Below are 18,368 nucleotides of genomic sequence, written 5' to 3'. Positions count from 1 at the left end.
TTGAGTCCGATGCAGCTGAGCTGTGGTTTGGGAAAATCATAACAATTTTCACAGGGTCTACCTTATATACTGACAGCTACCTTCAGGGTAAAGGGAAGTCGATGATCGGTAATTGCAACTTAATCTTATAATCTTTTTTGTATTTAAAAGTTAAAGATTCAAAAAGTGGCTTTTAATAGTGCTCTAAGTTGTCATTTTTTTCTTTGAGAATTATTTCTATTATTTACATAGTTACCAAGCAGTTATTGAATCCAAAATAAAAAGTACAATCACAAAGACAAAAAATTTCACCACCAGAAAATAACCATTAAATTATATATATAAGCCTATATTTTTCCTAATATAAAATATATATTTATATTAGGGAAATATATATATATATATATGTTTAATCATATATATGTATGTTTTATCATATATATATGATTAAACATACTTATAAATGCTAATATATATCTTGAAACTACATGAAATTGTCAGTTGTTTATCATTTTTAGCTACAAAAAACATGGAACTGTCATATATTATTCTGCAGTTTGCTTTTGTTGTTTATTGCTGAATGCAAATATCACTTTGTGTGGTGTGTGTGTGACAGGGGGAGGTATATATCTATATGAGAGAGAGTGAACAATTTACCTTTTATTTACACTCATGATTCATTTCTTTCTACTTTTGTTTAATTTGGGGCTTCCTTTTTTATACTCGATGTTCCCAAAGCATTTCCATGGCATCCATTGTTCTCAGAAGCTCTTTATAACTGCACCCCTACCCACCCACCTACATCCAGCCTGTATTGGGGAATAAATGTGGCCAGCTGCCTGCAGCCCACATACTGGGGCCCTAAGAGAGGAGGCCAGAGGAGAGATGGCACATGGAGACAGATGGGTTCAATCTCCATCTCACAGAGTGAGGGGGGGTGTGCTGCTCCTCAAAAGCTGAAGGTTGTGATGATTTGAAATCTGCTCCCATTGGTTTTGAACATGGCACAGATGTATTTGATAGAAAGTATGATGTGTCATTTTTAAGATGCAGACACAGGGCCACTAAAACTTCCCAGGTAACAATTCAAATCATGTTATTATAGTCAATGTTTAGCCTTCTTTTCTTTTGTTTCCAGAGACCACTTTTATTATTTCCTTCTTCATAGATCAAATTCTTTGAAACCTTTTCCCACTCCAAAAGGGTATATTTAATTGTTCTATTTGAGTTTATCTTCCACATTCTTTGAACTTTTAAGTTGCTTAGGAGTTAATTCTGAAGTTTGTGGAATTAGTCACCTTTTCAGTCCATTTTCTGGCTAGTTCCTTATGTGCTTATTCTCTAGAATCAGCATGCAAGATGCAAGACTCTACCATGATTCCACACAGTCCTCAAGTCAAGACCAAATGCTTTGCCCATCTTCACCATCCCAAGCAGGACTCAGTTTCCACAGCACTGCAACTGAAATCCATGCACATGCCTGATAAGTCTATCAATTCTCCAGTCCCATATAAAAGTTTTTGCCCACCTTGGGTTGCCCTTGTCCTTCCAAGTGCTTCATGTCAAAGTTTGCCTCTAAGGCACAGGTCAATTTCCAATTCCTTCCTAGAATCTTCAGTGATCACTCCCTTTGCATGAACACTCCTATGTCTGAATGTGAATGTCATTTCATATTTTTGTACTTTTATAATTACAGGTCCTTAACATGTAAATCATATTTAAATGCTTAATGTGACATTGCAAACACAGAGTCTGAGCAAGAAAAACGGAGAAAATGAAATTAAAATCTTCTTGCTTCTTTATTTGCTGATGGGTAGTAAAGAGGTTGAGATTCTTGATTACCAGTGTGTTTCATTTATTCTTCTTTCCATCTCTTCCTGAAACTAGAAGTAATTAAGAGCCAGTATTATGCTATCCAAGGCTACAGGAAACCCAGGGTCTGGCAGATTGGCCTTGTATTAGTAGTAGAAGATAATTAGACAAACACAAGGACTTCTTTGCATTGGCAACAGCACTGTGCCTGAATATGTCAGGCAGACACCCAAGATGATAAGAGTAGATTCTAATCTTTGGGTGTTGAAAGAAAGTTCATTTAGGCAGTAGAATGTGCACCAGCTTCTGTATATACTCTAAACCTCTCTCAATGATCAAAGACACAGACAAATTGAAAGAGTATAAAACAGCCCATCTTAGTTTTAACTTTTTAGTTTCTTCATTGTGTTTTTCTTTCCTGTTCACTTTTAAAGACTGTGCTCAGAATGACTCTTCAGAGACTCTATGTATCCCACCTGTTACTAGATTAATGCAATTTCAGCTTCCTCTCTCCCACCTGACTCCCCAGCAGCTTTCCAGCCTAAACAGGCATCACAAGAACTAATGCTCCTGTTAAAATGTGATCTGAGTGGATGCAGGGAGGACAAGTACAGAGAATACAAAGTTTTTAGAGATCCTTCCCAGGGTTTTCCATTTGGTGATGTATGCTAAAGAAATCACTGGTTTCCCCCAGAGAAATTTGGGTGATTACTAGAATTCCAGGGTTTAATGGAAAAACCACCCACTTGAATAAAACTCATGCACACTTCTAAATGAAAAACAGCTCTATTGACACTCTCTACCTAAGAATTGTGCATGATCCTATCATGTTAATTAGGTGGAGTCAGGAGGGCACAACAACAGATGGCTCCTGGATGTCACTTCTGATCATAATGACCTTCTGGAATTGCCCTTTGCCAAAGCACATGATTAGTGTATATTTAGAACATGCAGATTTCCCCTTTGTTCTTTCAAATTCTGGATCTCAGTCAAGTAAGTGTATAATGACAATTCTCACAAGTGGTGTTTGCATATTTTATTCTTGAGCCAAATCATTTAAATTTCTGTATATCTTAATGACATTTTAAATTTTTAAAAAATTTAATACCAGGGATTGAACCCAGAGGCACTTAACCACTGAGCCACTGAGCCACATCCTCAGCCGCCTCCCCTCGCCCCTTTTTGTATTTTATTTATAGACAGGGTCTTACTGAGTTGCTTAGGGCCTCACCAAGTTGTTGAGGCTGGCTTTGAACTCAAGATCCTTCTGCCTCCACTTCCCAAGCCACTGGGATTACAAGGGTGGGCCATTGCACCTGGCTTGATTTTTATTTTTGATTGACACAAAAAATTGCACATATTTATGCACTACAATATGATGTTTCAATAAATGTACACATTGTATAATAATGAAATCAGGGTAATCAGTGTGTCCATTACCTTAATTAAGCATTTATCATTTCTTTGTGATAATGTTCAAAATGCTCTCTTCTTGCCTAATTTTAAATATACAATACATCAGGTATAGTCACTCCACTGTACAACAGAACAGCAGAATCTATTTCTCCTCTCTCACTAAACATTGTATTTTGTGATCAACCTCTTCCCTTCCTCCTTGCTCCTACTCTCCCCAGCCTCTGGTAACCACTATTCTGTGATGTGTATGTGTGTGTAAAGCCATAAAAAAAAGATGAAAGTTCTGTCATTAGCAATAACATAGATGGAACTGGAGCCTCTATTCAGGGAAATAAGCCAGGCACCACCAGACAAGTACCACACAATCACACACATATGTAGAAACACACTAAATTTTTATAATCTCTTATCCATTACCATGGATTCTGTGTTTTAATTTATTTTTGTGATGGATACCCAGAATAAAACAAGTTCCTGGGCGGCTGCAAACACTTTTAAGCATATGTCTGCAAGACTTTCTTATCAGCAGTTGGCCTCAAAGTGATAAAATACAATATTTCCAACTATGCTTTAAGGGAATATACATATTAAAATCCTTTTTATAGTGTATGAACTCTTTTGCTTTGATTCCTTAGCTTTCATCTACAATGGAAATATATACGTATTCAAAATCGAACAAAAGTGTCCGGAGTCCATAATTTAGACTTAAAGGAATCATTTATTGGTTACTGTCATGTTGATCACTTACTTTTAAGGCAAAAGTATTATTCAAAATTATTCAAAAACATCATATCAAAACAAAGTATATATAGAAGATATATCTACACTCCCATGGTCATTTCAGTATTATTCAAAATGACCAAGATATGGAACAACATATATATTTATGTGTGTGTGTGTGTGTGTGTGTGTGTGTGTGTATATATATATAAAACATTATATATAATATATAAACATTTATATATATAAATATGCATATATATATAAACATTATGATAAGTGAAATAAGCCAACTGCAGGAAGAAAATATTGCATTTTCTCACTTGTATATCTAAAATTAGCAAGCTCACAGATACAGAATAAAATGGCGGTTGCCAAGGGTTTGGGAGTGGAGTAGGGGATATGGGGAGGTATTGATCAAGGGGTATAGTTTCAGTTATGCAAGACAGAGAAGTTCTGGGGATCTAATGTACAATGATGTGATTAGAATTCATCATTTTATATTTAGCATTTGAAGTTTGCTAAGAGGGCAGATCCTAAATGTTCTCACTTTATATTCAAATAAAATGGAGGCAATGTCAAGGGATGGATATGCTAATTAAGTTGTGATGAGTATTTCACAAGTTGACATATATGAAGCCACAAAGTTGTAGGATATGCAACTTTCAGCAGTCAACTATATCTCAGTAAAGTTGGAAAAATATAATCCTCTCCAAAAGCTCCAACCTTGACGTAGGGCCACAGTATCTTCCTGCGGTGCCAAGGGTTGCCCTGTTACTTGCTGGAAAAAAGGAGGTCTGAGTAGGGAATGGATGGTAGGGGTGAGTGAAGTTGTTATAATGACTATTTACCAATGGCTAAGGAAATAATTAACAACTGCCACAGGCAGTCTGTTAAGCCTGCTTATAAAAACTGCCCAAGGAGAAATTGTGAAATGAGGACTCTTGACTCCCAGCCTGTTCTTCATGCCTCTTCAGTGCTCATGCCAGTCACAAATCACCTTCCATTACAGACAGAGCCATGAGTATGTACAGTCCACCGGGCTTCCCTGTGCCATCACCTAGAACAGTGCATGGACCAGAGCAGGCACTCGGTAAATATCTGTCAAATGGATCACTGCTGCTCAGCCTCATATGTTATTCTATCCCAGGCAGTACGAAGGCAGGTCTGTAAGTTTCCTATGTATTTCCTAGGACACACTGGCTTCACATTGAAGGGTCTGTGGCAGCAGTCCCTTAAGGAGGATCTGATGAGTCAATACCCAGGTGAGGCCGGCCACCTCCTTTGTTGGGGTCGGACGATTTGTTTCCTATCTAAAAGTTGCCCTCTCACTCTGTGTAATGATCTCTCAAATGGCTCATTTCAGTTGTGAGTGAATTAGATAAGCTTCTCAGAACTGATTAAAAAGAACATGATCTGAAAGCACTGGTATTATTATATATGTATATATTGTAAATATATAGTATTATTTTCATATTATATATTTATCATGTATATATACATATTCCACGTGTGAAAGCATATGTGTGTATACACATATATGAGAGCTACATTGAAGATATAAAATTATGAATTCAAGTTTTTAAGCAGGGATGAGCCTGAAAGGTCATCATACTTACATTCCTCATTTTACAGATATGGATGCAAAGTGTAGTACCACCTGATTTGCTCAAGGTCATGTGTTGGTTAATGAAACACATGAACTGGGTCTTGGGACTCATAACACCTAGTTCAGAGCTCTTTTTCATGTCCTATGATAGCTTTCTACATAAGCTTGGCAATTTTCTGAACACAGAACACTAACATCGTTCCTGTACCAAACACATGTAAGCAAGGTCTTATTATAATGCCATCATTGTAGAGAACTAGGAAGACAGGGTTAATGCAGTGAATGATAATGTCTATTGATGAAGTTAATATCTCCACTTATGTATCACCTTTCTCACTGATCTTGAAGAGACATGTGTATTTAATTTGTAATTTAAGGAGAAAAGGTGAAATCAAAACAAAGAGCTTTCCTCTATCTCTATTAATTCGCTTTGCTCAGCACACCCCAGAGGCCACTGAATTTTTTACAAGAGTAGATTACTCAGTTTTAAATCACTTCCCTGATTGGGTTCTTGCCATTTCTTTTACAGCCCAACCAGTCTATGATCTCAGACATTAAATCTTTCTCTAGTCTAGACTCATATTTCTTACCCAGAGTTTTGTATAGTTGAATCCTGAGCTAATTACACCTCCAGTGTAGAATTTGTAATTCACAGAACTAATTCTTTATATGATGAATCTAAATTCTGAAAACTTCCTGACTACAAGGGACCTTGGCTATCAGCAGCTACTGACAGCTAAATCTTTGAACTGACAAACTATGCCAATATTGTTAATTTGGGGATCTTAAAATGTGGAATAAGAAAGCTGGGAAAGATAATTCCCAGCCTGTATTCCAGGCTACTCTGAGGATGAGGCAGGTAAATTGCAAATTCAAGGCAACAAAGCAAGACACTATTTCAAACTAAAACAGAAAGTGCTGGGGAATATAGCTTAATGACAGAGCACTTGCCTAGCATGCATGAGGTTCCAGGTCTGAACCCCAGCAACACACACACACACACACACACACACACAATGTGGAATGAGAACAATTCTGGGTGTGCTACAACTCAGTATTCCAGAATCAGCAGCAGCAGCAGCAGCAGCACAATGATTCTCTGATCTGTAGATTGCTGTACAGTCTAGTAGTTTGTGTGTTTTGGGGTTTGCTACCCATCCACTCCAGGAAGAAAGGATTTTTGCATAGGTATTGACAAATTAGAGTTTGCTTTATAAAAAGTACTTTCTGTCACAGGTTGTTAGAAAACACTTATTCCTGATGAATGATGGAAATCTGTGTGTCCCACTGTTGATGTTCTGAGGACTGATTTTCTCACCTGTGGATCATCCAGGCCCATATGGTAATTCTTTTTCCCTCTCCTGAGCTTTCCTCTTGAGTTATTTTTAACTATTAGTAAGAATCAAAGAATTTTACAACTGTTTGGGACCCTATAGATCACCTGCTGTCTCTTGCTAAGGACCAAATCCTTACCTGTTGGACAAAGGAAGGCTGGGAAATTGAGAGCTGTTCATTCAGCTACTTGCTGGAAATGCTAGGGAAGGATTTGAACCTTTAGTGTGACAGTAAATTTTAAAAATCCTCATGGGACTAGGCTTGATGGCACATGCCTGTAATTCCAGTGACTCAGGAGGCTGAGACAGGAGGATCGAAAGTTCAAAGCCAACCTGAGCAATGGTGAGGTGCTAAGCAACTCAGTGAGACCCTGTCTCTAAATAAAATACAAATAGGGTGGGGAGAGTGGCTTAGTGGCTGAGTGCCTGAGTTCAATCCTCAGTACAACCCCCCCCCCACCAAAAAAACAAACAAAAAAAGAGGATTCTTTTTTTCTTACAGTTGGCAGTATTTCTCAAATTACTGCTCAGAATTGGTTTGCATAAAAATATAATTTGTGTCTCATTTTTATTTTAATGACAAGTACATTTTATTACATTAGAAACACTGTATTAATCAGATGTATCGGGAAATATTTTAACAAAATATCTGAAGTTTCACATGCTGATACTTTTCAAGGTGTGGAAAACATATATATAACTATATCTATATATGTATATAGATATATAGGGATAAAATTATTTTTTCTGCCATAAAATTCCCTTTATTAGAGAGGCCAGGCACAGTGGCACATGCCAATAAATCCCAGCTCCTCAGAAGGCTGAAGCAAGAGGATCAGAAGTTTGAGGGCAGCCTCAGCAACTTCTTGAAACCCTGCTTCAGAATTAAAAATGAAAAGGAAAGGGCTGGGGGTATAGCTTAGTGGTAGAGCTCCCCTGGGTTAAATTCCCAGTTAAAAAAAAATCTTGTTATTAGAAAACATACACACATACTATTGTTATTATTATTCACACAAATGGAGTGCATATTATGGATGCTAAGTGCTTCGCATGAACTGGTTCATCTTCTCAAAAAAAAAGAAAAACCACCAATAATACATATTATTAAGAATTCTACTTTACAGATGAGCAAATTTAGGCTTAAAAATTAAATTTGTTCAGGGTACTCCTGCTCATTGTATTGTCTTCATAATGAAAACTCAAGCCATCTGATCACAGAGCCCTGATTATTCAACCTGTCTTTTATGTATGCAGTTTATTTCAAGTCTAGTTGGCTCCAATCATTCCTTTATCCTAATTCTAGGTACACATCCCTTTCTGATCTTTCAAAAAGAGAGTAATCAGGTTCAACTCAGAGTCCCAGGGGAACCTGGAAGGCTACGTAGCCTCAGTTCTGAATGCTAAATCAACCCAGTCCCAGCCTCACAGACACTCTGAGCTCCACACATCCCTAGTTTACAGTCAATACCTATCTTTGTGTTTGTCCTTTTCCCAACTCATATGAAATGAAGATACAGCACCTTGTTCTCCAGTTCCCTCAATTCCTGTTCAGGGTCCTCCCTATTTACAGTGGAGCTTTGATTTTGATTCCTCTCATAAAATGAACAAAGCTAACCAGATGCGCCTGAGACAAATAACCTTTCAGAGATTGTGTTTAAAATAAAGCATAGCACTTCCTGTTTAATGCCACCCAAAGAACAGAAGCAGAGTAGAAAAAGACAGAAACATGTTGGGGACAAAAAAGTAAATAGAAGGAGAGGAAGTGAAGAGGCAGGCAGCATAATTGCCTTGATTTCTATTACTTGAGAAGGCAATTATCACCTAGGTTACACTGTGGTGACTATGTACCTGTAGCACAGATCCATGAGGAAATAAAGAGTAGACCTGACAAAGGGAAAATGTCCTGCATGACAAAAGGCATTTTAAGTGTTTCAGAGCTGGTTGATAAGAAGGCCATAGACTTTTAAGAGCTTATGAAATACATATCAATCATGGCCCAATGGATGGAAGCCAATGTTTATTTGGAAGGGGGATTATGTTCAAAAAACAATCAGACATCTTTATGTTTTCATTAAAAAGGGCCTACAAATAGAAAAGTCTATAGTGGGCGGATAACAAAGGGCATGAATTTTAAGGTGATTTGTTGTATATGGTTTATTCTCTACCCTCTTTATCCTCAATTCTCCCCTGGATATGGCACTCTAGTGCAAGTCTTCTTATCATAAGGAAGAAACAGTTTTATTAGCTTTGTAGAATTTACAAGAATGCTTTCATTAAGACATCTGAGTATTGCGATCACTCTGCTTTATTTTCTTTTGTAATTAAGCACAATGGAACCTGGAGTCTGGGAGCCACTCCACTCTGTCTCATTAAAGCTTGTTACTCACTGGCCTTCTTATGGGCTCCCATAGTGGGAAAGCGTTTACTGGGGCATGGGGGAGAGACTGTTGCTAAGCTGCTAATGACTTTATACGGGTCCACGTCTACATTCTTATTACTCCCGTGGGTCTGCAATATTATATCCACATTTGCTATGCGGTATACTCGAGAACAACTCTGAACTAATCCATTGATTATTATGCAGAAAGGCAAGCTATTGTGTATTTCTAGGAAAAAAAAAACTTTACATATGAAGGAGCACCTACTATGTACTATAAATGGAACGGGAATGAGATTTTAATAATGAAACCACACTTGGGAGAATTAGCAAGTGGTAGGATACTTGGTGACAACAGGAATGCACTGTGTGAGCATGTTATCTTATTGATGACATTTCCATTTCTTTACTGTGTAGCATTTATGGTATAATTAGTCGATTGTGCAGTTGAACTGGTTCTAAAATATGAACTTATCTTAAAGTTTAAAAATAAGTCAAGTATGAATTCCTGAATCTTTGTCCAAAGAAAAGAATTGATGGTTTTATTCTGATGAAGGGGTATCTATCTATTAGGATCCTCTCTGCAAAATCAGTATCCATAAAACCACTGGCAAAAAAAAAAAAAAGTGGAAGAGTTGTTTCAGATACTCTGAGTTATCTCCAGTATAAAATTTCTCTTTCTCAGTACCCTAGAATATAGGGAAGGGACTCAGGTAATTATGGTAATAGATAACAATGAGGCTTAGATTGGTCCAAGAGAAAATGCTTAACAAAGCAGCCATTATTTTCGTGTGATTATAGGTTCACCTTTTCAGTTGCTTCCTCTAGGTCATTTAAGTAGGTCTTTCAACAGACAATGTGGTGAGATTATTAGAGGTAGCTTGGGGATGTTTACTTGAACTTGCTATTGTATAGATGTCTTTATCCTTGATGTGGTTTCCCAGACTGTCACTTCAAACTTTTCTTATCAATGTACCCCATCAGAAATGAAAACAAACCACCCTTTAACTGATATTTCAGTTTCTGAACTGTCAATGTTGAACTGACCTCTGCTGTATCTTGACAAGCAGGACAGATTAGCTCTCAGGTAGCTCAGCCTTGAAGACTGCCTCTCTGCAGTCCCTGTGGCATTTCTCTGGCTTTAGCCAAGCTACACATCTAGGCACTAATCCCTTCTGAGGCAGATCCATTTCATCTTCTCAAGCCAAATCCCTTAGTTTTATTTCTACTGGAATAAAGAGAGAGGGAGAAGGCTTCTCTTATTCCTGAGGATCAAACTAAACACCCCATCATTTTCATCTTTCTGTTCCTGTCAGCAAGACACGTGCAGGTTATTCAGCTCTGGCTGTGATTCTCAGGGCACAGAAGCTGCTCTGCTCAGCAGGTAGAAGGGACCTGCTCTGCTCAGGTCAGAAAGCTACTGAGTCCAGTGTTTACACTCAGAGAACATGGATCCACAAATTCTTGTTTCTTGACAATCACACTCCATAATTATCTTCATTCTCTGGAAAATCAATGTTCTAGCATAAAGGGATCAGAGGTTTACTTTATGCTTGCAGTTTAGACCCATAGACTCACTGCTACTGGCCAGAATGGTGCCATTTTATTTTCACCAGTCTTGGGGCATTTGTTTTCTTGTTGAGAGCACTTAGGTGTGGCCATCTGTGATAGCATGACACTAAGGTTCTGTGCTTCAGTCACAACTGACCAAGCAACAATCACACCCAAATATTAAAGTGATCATTCAGAGCTGGCAGCTCCATCTTTAGGAGAAATTCAGCCCTCAGGGACAACAAAAGAAACCCAGACACTCTGTTGAAGGCTAAACAAAATCAAAGAATTATAGGTCATCCAAGAGCCAAGCAATGTCATTGTCAAACCTCCAAGAGAAAGTGGAAATTGAGGAATTGCTTTAAGGTCATATTGGTATTTTAAAGGGAAAAAAATTAGGATGAAGTAAATTCCCAAATTGTAACCTGACCTAGATCCTTCAATAAAGCCAGTGTTCCATAAAGCTGTTGCCAAATGCTATTTTAATCAAAGCCATCCTTTGCTGGAGCTCTATCCTGAAAGTGCAGCTATTTTCATCAAGAGAACTCTGACAGCATACCCAGGAGGAACACACAGTGTTGCTGGCATCATTTAACTGGATTGTTGTTTGGTGCTTCTACAGATAGTGAAATGTTACTCATCTTTGTTGATATTGGTGGCCACTTTCTGTCTAGAAAGATATACTACATCCTGGTATTGGGATCTTATAAATGTACTCTGTTCCCACTGATATGCAAACAGATCTCATTCACGTTTATGATTACATAGACTTTCTCCCTCAAGAAAGTTAAGTCACTATAGCTCTTAAAATTTTGAAACTTGTTTGATAGATAGCCTCATATGCATACTATACAGGCAAGGAAACTGGAAAAGGCATGTTTATGTGGAAAAGAGAATGTATGAATGAATAGATAGCTTGAATAGGTAAAGAAAAAGAAGAAGAAGAAGGCTCCTATAGCATTTTCAACTTGAGGGGAATGGATTTAGGAAAGATTCTACCTCCAATGATGAATACATTCCAAACCTCACTGTCTTCCTAAATATTTCCACTATGGGAAAACACCAACAGAATATTCAAGAAAGTACTTGTGTGATTAAAACCATACATGGCCAATACCCAAAGGAGAGGTCCATTCACTAAATCATTGAATTACTTAAAGCTATGCCTGAACTAGGGACATGAGTAGCTTCATGGAAAGACTGAGCTTCCTGAATTTCACAAGAACATATGCATTGATGATGGTTAATTTTATGTGTCAACTTGAGTGATCCATGGAGTGCCCAGATGTTTGGTCATACATTATCTTCTCAGTATTTCTGTGAGAGTATTCCTTTTTCATTAGAAGACTGAGTAATGCAGTTTGGCCTCTAGAGGCGAATGGGCTTCAGTCAGTCAGTTGAAGACCATCATAGAATAGAAGGCTGGCTCCACCCTGAGTGACACAGAATTCTCCCTGACCGTCTCTGAACTGGCATATCTGCTTTTCTCATATGACAGCCTCTAAGTTGGGACATCAGGTCTTCCTGGTTCTACTTTGGACTTGACCTGGAATACTGTTTCTGCATTTTTGGACTTGCTGGACTTCATAAATGTATGAGCCAATTTCTTATAATAAATATCTCTCCACTGTGTACTATCTTGGTTTTTCTTTGTAGACTGGTGGTTCTGTTTGTCTGTAGAACCCTAATTAGTTTGTTACCTAGGATTTTCAAGTAGGATGAACACTTGCCAATAAATTCTCAGTGCTGGCCACAATAGTAAAAATACAGTAAATAGTAAAAAAAAAAAAAAAAAAAAAAGTCCTATCTCAGAGGTGTATTTATAGAAAAATCTAATGGTATTGAAGGATTGTCAGAAACACATTTCCTTAAACATCTTGCTGCTTAGTTGGTATTCAGTTTCTTTTTATACAGGACAGGGGAAGGCATTTTGAAGAAGACAAATGCTCATATGAATCTGTTGGTGAGCACGGCTCTATCGTCACTGGAACTGGTGGCTGTGTTGTCTTCTGTCACAGCCCCTTGCACTGTGTCTGACATGTGCAGGGTAGTTGGTGCTTTCACTAGCAAATAAAGGCACTGTGGGTTATTAATAAGTGCTTGGGAGAATAACAGAGTAGAAGAATATTAAGAGGGAAGAAGTAGGGAAGGGCATGGGGAAGTACTGGGGAAAAAAATCTATAAAAGTATGCTATGTCCATGTGTGAACATACTACAATGAACCCTGCTTGTATATATGATTATTATACACTAACTAATTATGATACACTTACTACTATTACTACTACTACTACTAATAATAATAATAATAATAATAATAACAACAACAACACATGGGAGCAATGGATAGAGCAAGTAGATCAGGGGGAGGAAGGAAGGGAAAAAAAAGGACGGAAAGGGAGAGTGAGATTGATCAAATGTGCATGAATGAGTATGGCATAATAAATTCCAGTACTATGCATAATGGTAATGCACCAATAAAAATTGTTAAAGAGGAAAAAAAATTAATGAACTATAAAAAGTACTCGTTTCAATGTTCTACACATTTTAAATGATGAATAACCCATACAGATTTATTCTGAACACACAAAACAGTTAGCATGTGCTTGCCTTCAATGGTACCCAGTCATATGGATGCAGAAAAAGAAATTCAACATACTGTCATTTTCCCTAATAAAAAGTGACATATATTCCTGAAAAGATCTCAAACTATTGTTTTTCTAGATATTACCCCATGAGTTTTCCAAGAAGGGAAACTAGTTCCAGCAAATATGTATGCTCCCAGTCTTCTTTTTTTTTAAAGGATCCAAGTAAAATCAACATACCTCAGCTCATCCAAGTGGGAAATGGAGGAGGGGTTAATATTTACTGAGCACCAACTTGGTGCCATAAAAGATGTCAATATATCTTTTTCTCATTTTGCCTTGATAATAACTGAAAGTGGCTATCATCACTTTTGGTACTTATAGTCACGGAAGTTAAATGGCTTGGTTAGGGCCACAAAAAACAAACAAACAAACAAACAAAAAACCCCTGTCTCTCCTTGAATATATTTGATCCTCCCTTTTAACCCAGTCATACAGTCACTTGGAGATGAAAACAGTTTGCTCTTGGGAATAAAGCAAAGGCTTAGAAGTTTTGAAATAATCACGCTATTTTCTACCCTGTCTGATCAATGGGACATGAAACTACACACCTCTAGAGGTCTCCCTATCCCCCACCATTTGTAAGATACAGTTGCAACACACATTCTTCGCCAAGGAATCCTGGCCTCTGAACACTTCCATGTCTTATAGTGATGCAAAATTCTTGGGAGAACTCTAAGCACACAGTGGTCAGTACCAGAATTTCACCAAACACAAGTGGTAGCTACTGATAGTCTTAAATGTTTTCTATCTGATTAGATTATGATAAAAATTAAAAATCGCCCCATGTTAGTAAGAATGTATCTATCTACTTTTCTATGCTTCCTACCTATTCGCTTTTTTGTGCCTGGTGATCTGGCTTCCTGCTGACTACTTTAACCCAGTTAATGGTTGTGACATCCTTTCTTGAAATATGTGAAAATATGGACATCATGCACCAACACCGAAGACGTTAAACAGAAGGTGTTACCTAGCGTGCAGAGACCATCTGTGCAGTTTTCAGATTCCTGGCTGAGACCTTCACAGAATTTGCCCCCATTTCTCGGGGGTGGTGCTGAGCATTCCCGGATCCGGAGATGCTCACAGTCTGGACTGCAGACGGACCATTCACTCCATACTTCCCAGCTTCCGTCCACTTCAAAAGGAAAAGAACAGAAACCATCATTAGAAGGAAGCAGCTGTCAGGAGACTCCCTCCAGGGTTGCTGCTGCTGTCCTTAGCACTGGATTTTAAAGAAATCACCACCAAAATAACAATAAATCCACAGATAAGAGTATCCTCTCTCCCTGTTTTTTTTCCTAAAAAAAAAAAAAAAAAAAATGCAGTGATAGAATCCTCTTACTATTTCAGGATGAGACAAGTTATTGAATTTAGGCAAGCAGCTGAATGACCAGTATCTTTGGGTTGGCTGATAAGGGCACTATCTATTCTTCCCCAGTCTTTCATGCTCAAGTGCATCTTAGATGGACAGGTGAACTATGCAGTAACCCTTGGTAACCTGCTACTGCCTTGTGGGTTGACAGTTGAGAACAGAGGGTAAAATAAAAATAAACTATCTTCTATCCCTAAATGTCCCTATACTATTAAAAAATTAAACCCAAATATACTGATACTTTAAACTAAAACAGGTCAGTCAAACCCCAAGATGCCAGGACCTACATAAATAGAATTTCTTGGGTCATGGATTGCTGCTATATGTAGAAATGAACAAACTAAACTTAATTCCATTAAAAATCAACCCTAGAGATTAGGGCAGATGTTTGAGACAATTGCCCCATTACCTCCTAGGAATAGTCTAACCATGCTTATTTGGGTTATGGTAGTACAATTTTTAATCTAAAGCAATTAGTCCAAGAGTAGAGTAAGATTAAAAAAACATAGTGAACTTGAGGCAAAATTTCTGAGTCCCTGAGTTGGTTGTACCAATTTATAAGCGATGCAACACTGGGCAATCATATGGCTACAATGACTAGTCTATCAGCTGGAGATAATAAAACTCACAACACAGAGTTAAATGACATTACATAGAAAAATATCCTGCGCAGTACCTGGCACATAGTAAGCACTCAATAAATGTTTATTGAATATGAGTCCAAAAGGAAACTCCAAGAATATTCTGCTGGTGAGAGCCTCAACTTAGCTTTGGGTGCAACTAAGTTTGAAATTTTAGGCTCTGGTCCCGTGTCCTTGGAGTTAATATTCTGTAGTGCATATGAGATGCAGGATCAATTTATTTCTCAGTGGGAGGATATGCTTTCCATAAAGAAAGCCATCTTCCATTTCATCTACTTTTCATTGTATGAATTGGGTTACAGCCAGGAAGAGGAGAACAGAATTGATAAAAGACACATTTGGTAAATGAGGTTTCTCTCTTTTCAGAAAGAAAGGCAAACACATACCCAAGGTAAAATATAAACTGCTGTGATAAGTGTATGATCCCTGCCAATTGTATTATAAATAAATACAAAGCCAAAATTGATAAAAGGTCAAGTGTTTGGTAGCTGATCCTTTGTGCTTGAAGAAAACAAAGTAGTCCCTGCTTACTGTTATACAAAGACATGCCACAAAGAGGGAGAACCCAAGGAGAGAAGGGGGTGGCTTAGCCCAACCAAACAATGGTAGTATAAATGCTTCAAAGAGCATTTGGCTTACTGATCATGAGTGTATGAAGTCATCTGAGTATAAAAAAAAATGCCCTAAAACACTGAACAGGGGTATTGAATTGACAATGTTGCCATTACAATGAGTCCCTCATTAGACAAAGACTCTATCCTCAGAACCTGGGAAAGGGTGACTTTGGAAAGGAAGGTTATATTGATTGCTTCACACCAGCTTAATAGTGTTGGTGGATCAGAAGGGAAAGGGAATCTGCGTATATCTCACCAGGACAAAGAGAAGTGCAGGTTATTTTCTGCACTGACATTCCCTCACAAAAGGCCCCACCATTGAGAGGAGCTGGGTTGGTGCAGGTCCGGGAACGTTTCTGCCATCCTCTACCACAGCGAACATTGCAGGCTGACCACTCTGTCCAGGAAGACCAGCCTCCATTCACTGAGAGACAAAAATGGGGAGGGGAGAAAAAAAAGGAGAGAGGTTTTTACTGATTGCCTACTATGTGCAAGCCACTGTGCCAGGTGTTGTGAGCTGGGCATCTGGGGACCAAGAGACTGGTGAGGCAGCCTGGGCCTCACCTCTGCTACCCCTCAATCTACTCATCTGTATTAGGCAGGATCTAGAGAGTGTGCTTTGTGGGGGAAATTATGAAAAATAGGAAGACTTCATCAAAAGATCTCTAAAGCACTTGAAAATCCAGAGTATAAGAAGAAAATATCAGCATTTGAATTTCTATTACTTTAAGTGCTTTGAATATAAATCCCAAGGCTCTTCTATTATGGAAGGGAATGCCTTTAGTTAAACATCTGGGAACTTCTTTTCTATAATACCTGAGATAGTCAGCAAATAGTAATGTTTGTTTTTGGTGATTTCATATGCCAGGAGAGAAAGCAACTGGCAGAGGGAATTGGGGGGGGGGGTGGACGCTGGGTTTGGGAATGGAGAGAAGCAGAAGCTGCCCATTATGCTTTTAAACTATAAGCATAACGGAAGAAAACAAACAACTCTTATTATTATTTTTAAAGGAGAGAGACTGGAAATGTCACTATCTAATTGAAGTCCAATATTGGGCAGAACAGCAAGCACATCAATAGCAAGAGGGAGGTTTCCTCACCTGCCAAGTGGGGGAGGCAGGACAGAGCACTGGAGTGGAGAGCCCCCCAGGTCCTTTCAGCTCTAAGCAGGGAAACGTTTAGTGAAATACACATCTCTCTACTTTTCTGCCTTCTGCCCTCCCTATCCATTCCTGGCCTTTGGGCTGGTCTTACCATAGACCACCACTGTGGCTGACAGGCTCCTCCTCTTGGCTACTATGTTGGCTGCCATGCAAGTATAATTCCCTGAGTCAGAGAGTCGTGCCTGCCTGATGATCAGGTTATGGTCAGCCCTGGTGTCAATGTTCTCATCTTGTTCTGAGTCAATGGGTTCTTCATTTTTCAGCCATTCCACCTACAGGAAGGAAAGAAGGTTTATAAGTTATTTTTTAAAAAATAATAACTCTTCTGCAACCAGAAGGTGATTAGTTCTGGTGTACAGGAAAGGGATGTACCTAACTCATAGTATAATTATGACTTTTTTCTTTATTCCATATCTTATCCTTTTTATTTAGTAAATCTTGTTCTATTCAGGAAATGGATACTCAAGTTAATAAACTGAAAGTAGGAAAAGAACACAAACAGTCTACTGACTTTGACCCATTTTTCTAAAAACGCAATAGAAGAGAGAAAAGAGGTGACTGCAATTAGGTCATTTCATTTTATTTCATTACAATACTGCTTCTGCTGCTGCTGCTGCCGCCGCCGCTGCTATTTCAATAACTGGTCCAAAATCGAGCTCAGAGAACCAACACACATGCTGAATTTATACTTTGTTTTGAGAGGCCATTTATTGAACCAAATTTTAAGTCAATATGTTTGTGTTTAAACAAGTTTTAATAAAGGTGTGAGACTGTATAAAGGCCAAAGTAATCCAGATTTGAGTAATGATAGACACATAAATTAAATTCAAATCTTAGTGTTCTCCAGATTTGAAGATCCATTTCTCGGGTGATTAGTTACACGGTTCCTCCAGTGATTCAGCAGACAATTGAGCTCTGGGTTATGCACCTTACCATGTAAGGCCCAGTCTCTCTGCTGGAGGAGAACATCTCCTCCATTCTCTGAGCACAGGCTGGTTCTTGATTTATTTCAATCTCTAGAGCTTGTTCCTGGAGAACCTATTGTACTCTCTCCAGCTCCATCTGGATCATATCCTTACTAAGTTTCTCTCTCCTTAGACACCTGAGGGAGAGACAGATGGGAGTCTTCTGCTCC

The 18,368-nt window shown here is 38.3% G+C and overlaps 1 protein-coding gene across 11 annotated transcripts in view; it reads right to left on the bottom strand.

Annotated features, from left to right (window-relative positions):
- Unc5d (unc-5 netrin receptor D) overlaps window positions 1-18,368 on the bottom strand; it is a 499,601-nt gene that overhangs the window by 93,281 nt on the left and 387,952 nt on the right. For 7 of the 11 annotated variants that reach the window (XM_048792780.1, XM_015501255.2, XM_048792783.1 and 4 more), the window contains exons 5-7: window positions 17,325-17,505; window positions 16,327-16,494; window positions 14,414-14,578 (exon numbers count right to left, since the gene is read on the bottom strand). In XM_048792780.1, the coding sequence (XP_048648737.1) occupies window positions 14,414-14,578; window positions 16,327-16,494; window positions 17,325-17,505 (514 nt within the window). The remainder of the gene's footprint in view (window positions 1-14,413; window positions 14,579-16,326; window positions 16,495-17,324; window positions 17,506-18,368) is intronic. The other 4 variants (XM_048792784.1, XM_048792785.1, XM_048792787.1 and 1 more) reach the window with 1 other exon arrangement.

Source organism: Marmota marmota, unplaced genomic scaffold (assembly GCF_001458135.2).
Source record: "Marmota marmota marmota unplaced genomic scaffold, marMar, whole genome shotgun sequence".
Taxonomy (NCBI): Eukaryota; Metazoa; Chordata; class Mammalia; order Rodentia; family Sciuridae; genus Marmota; species Marmota marmota.
This window is presented reverse-complemented; position numbering and strand designations above follow the sequence as displayed.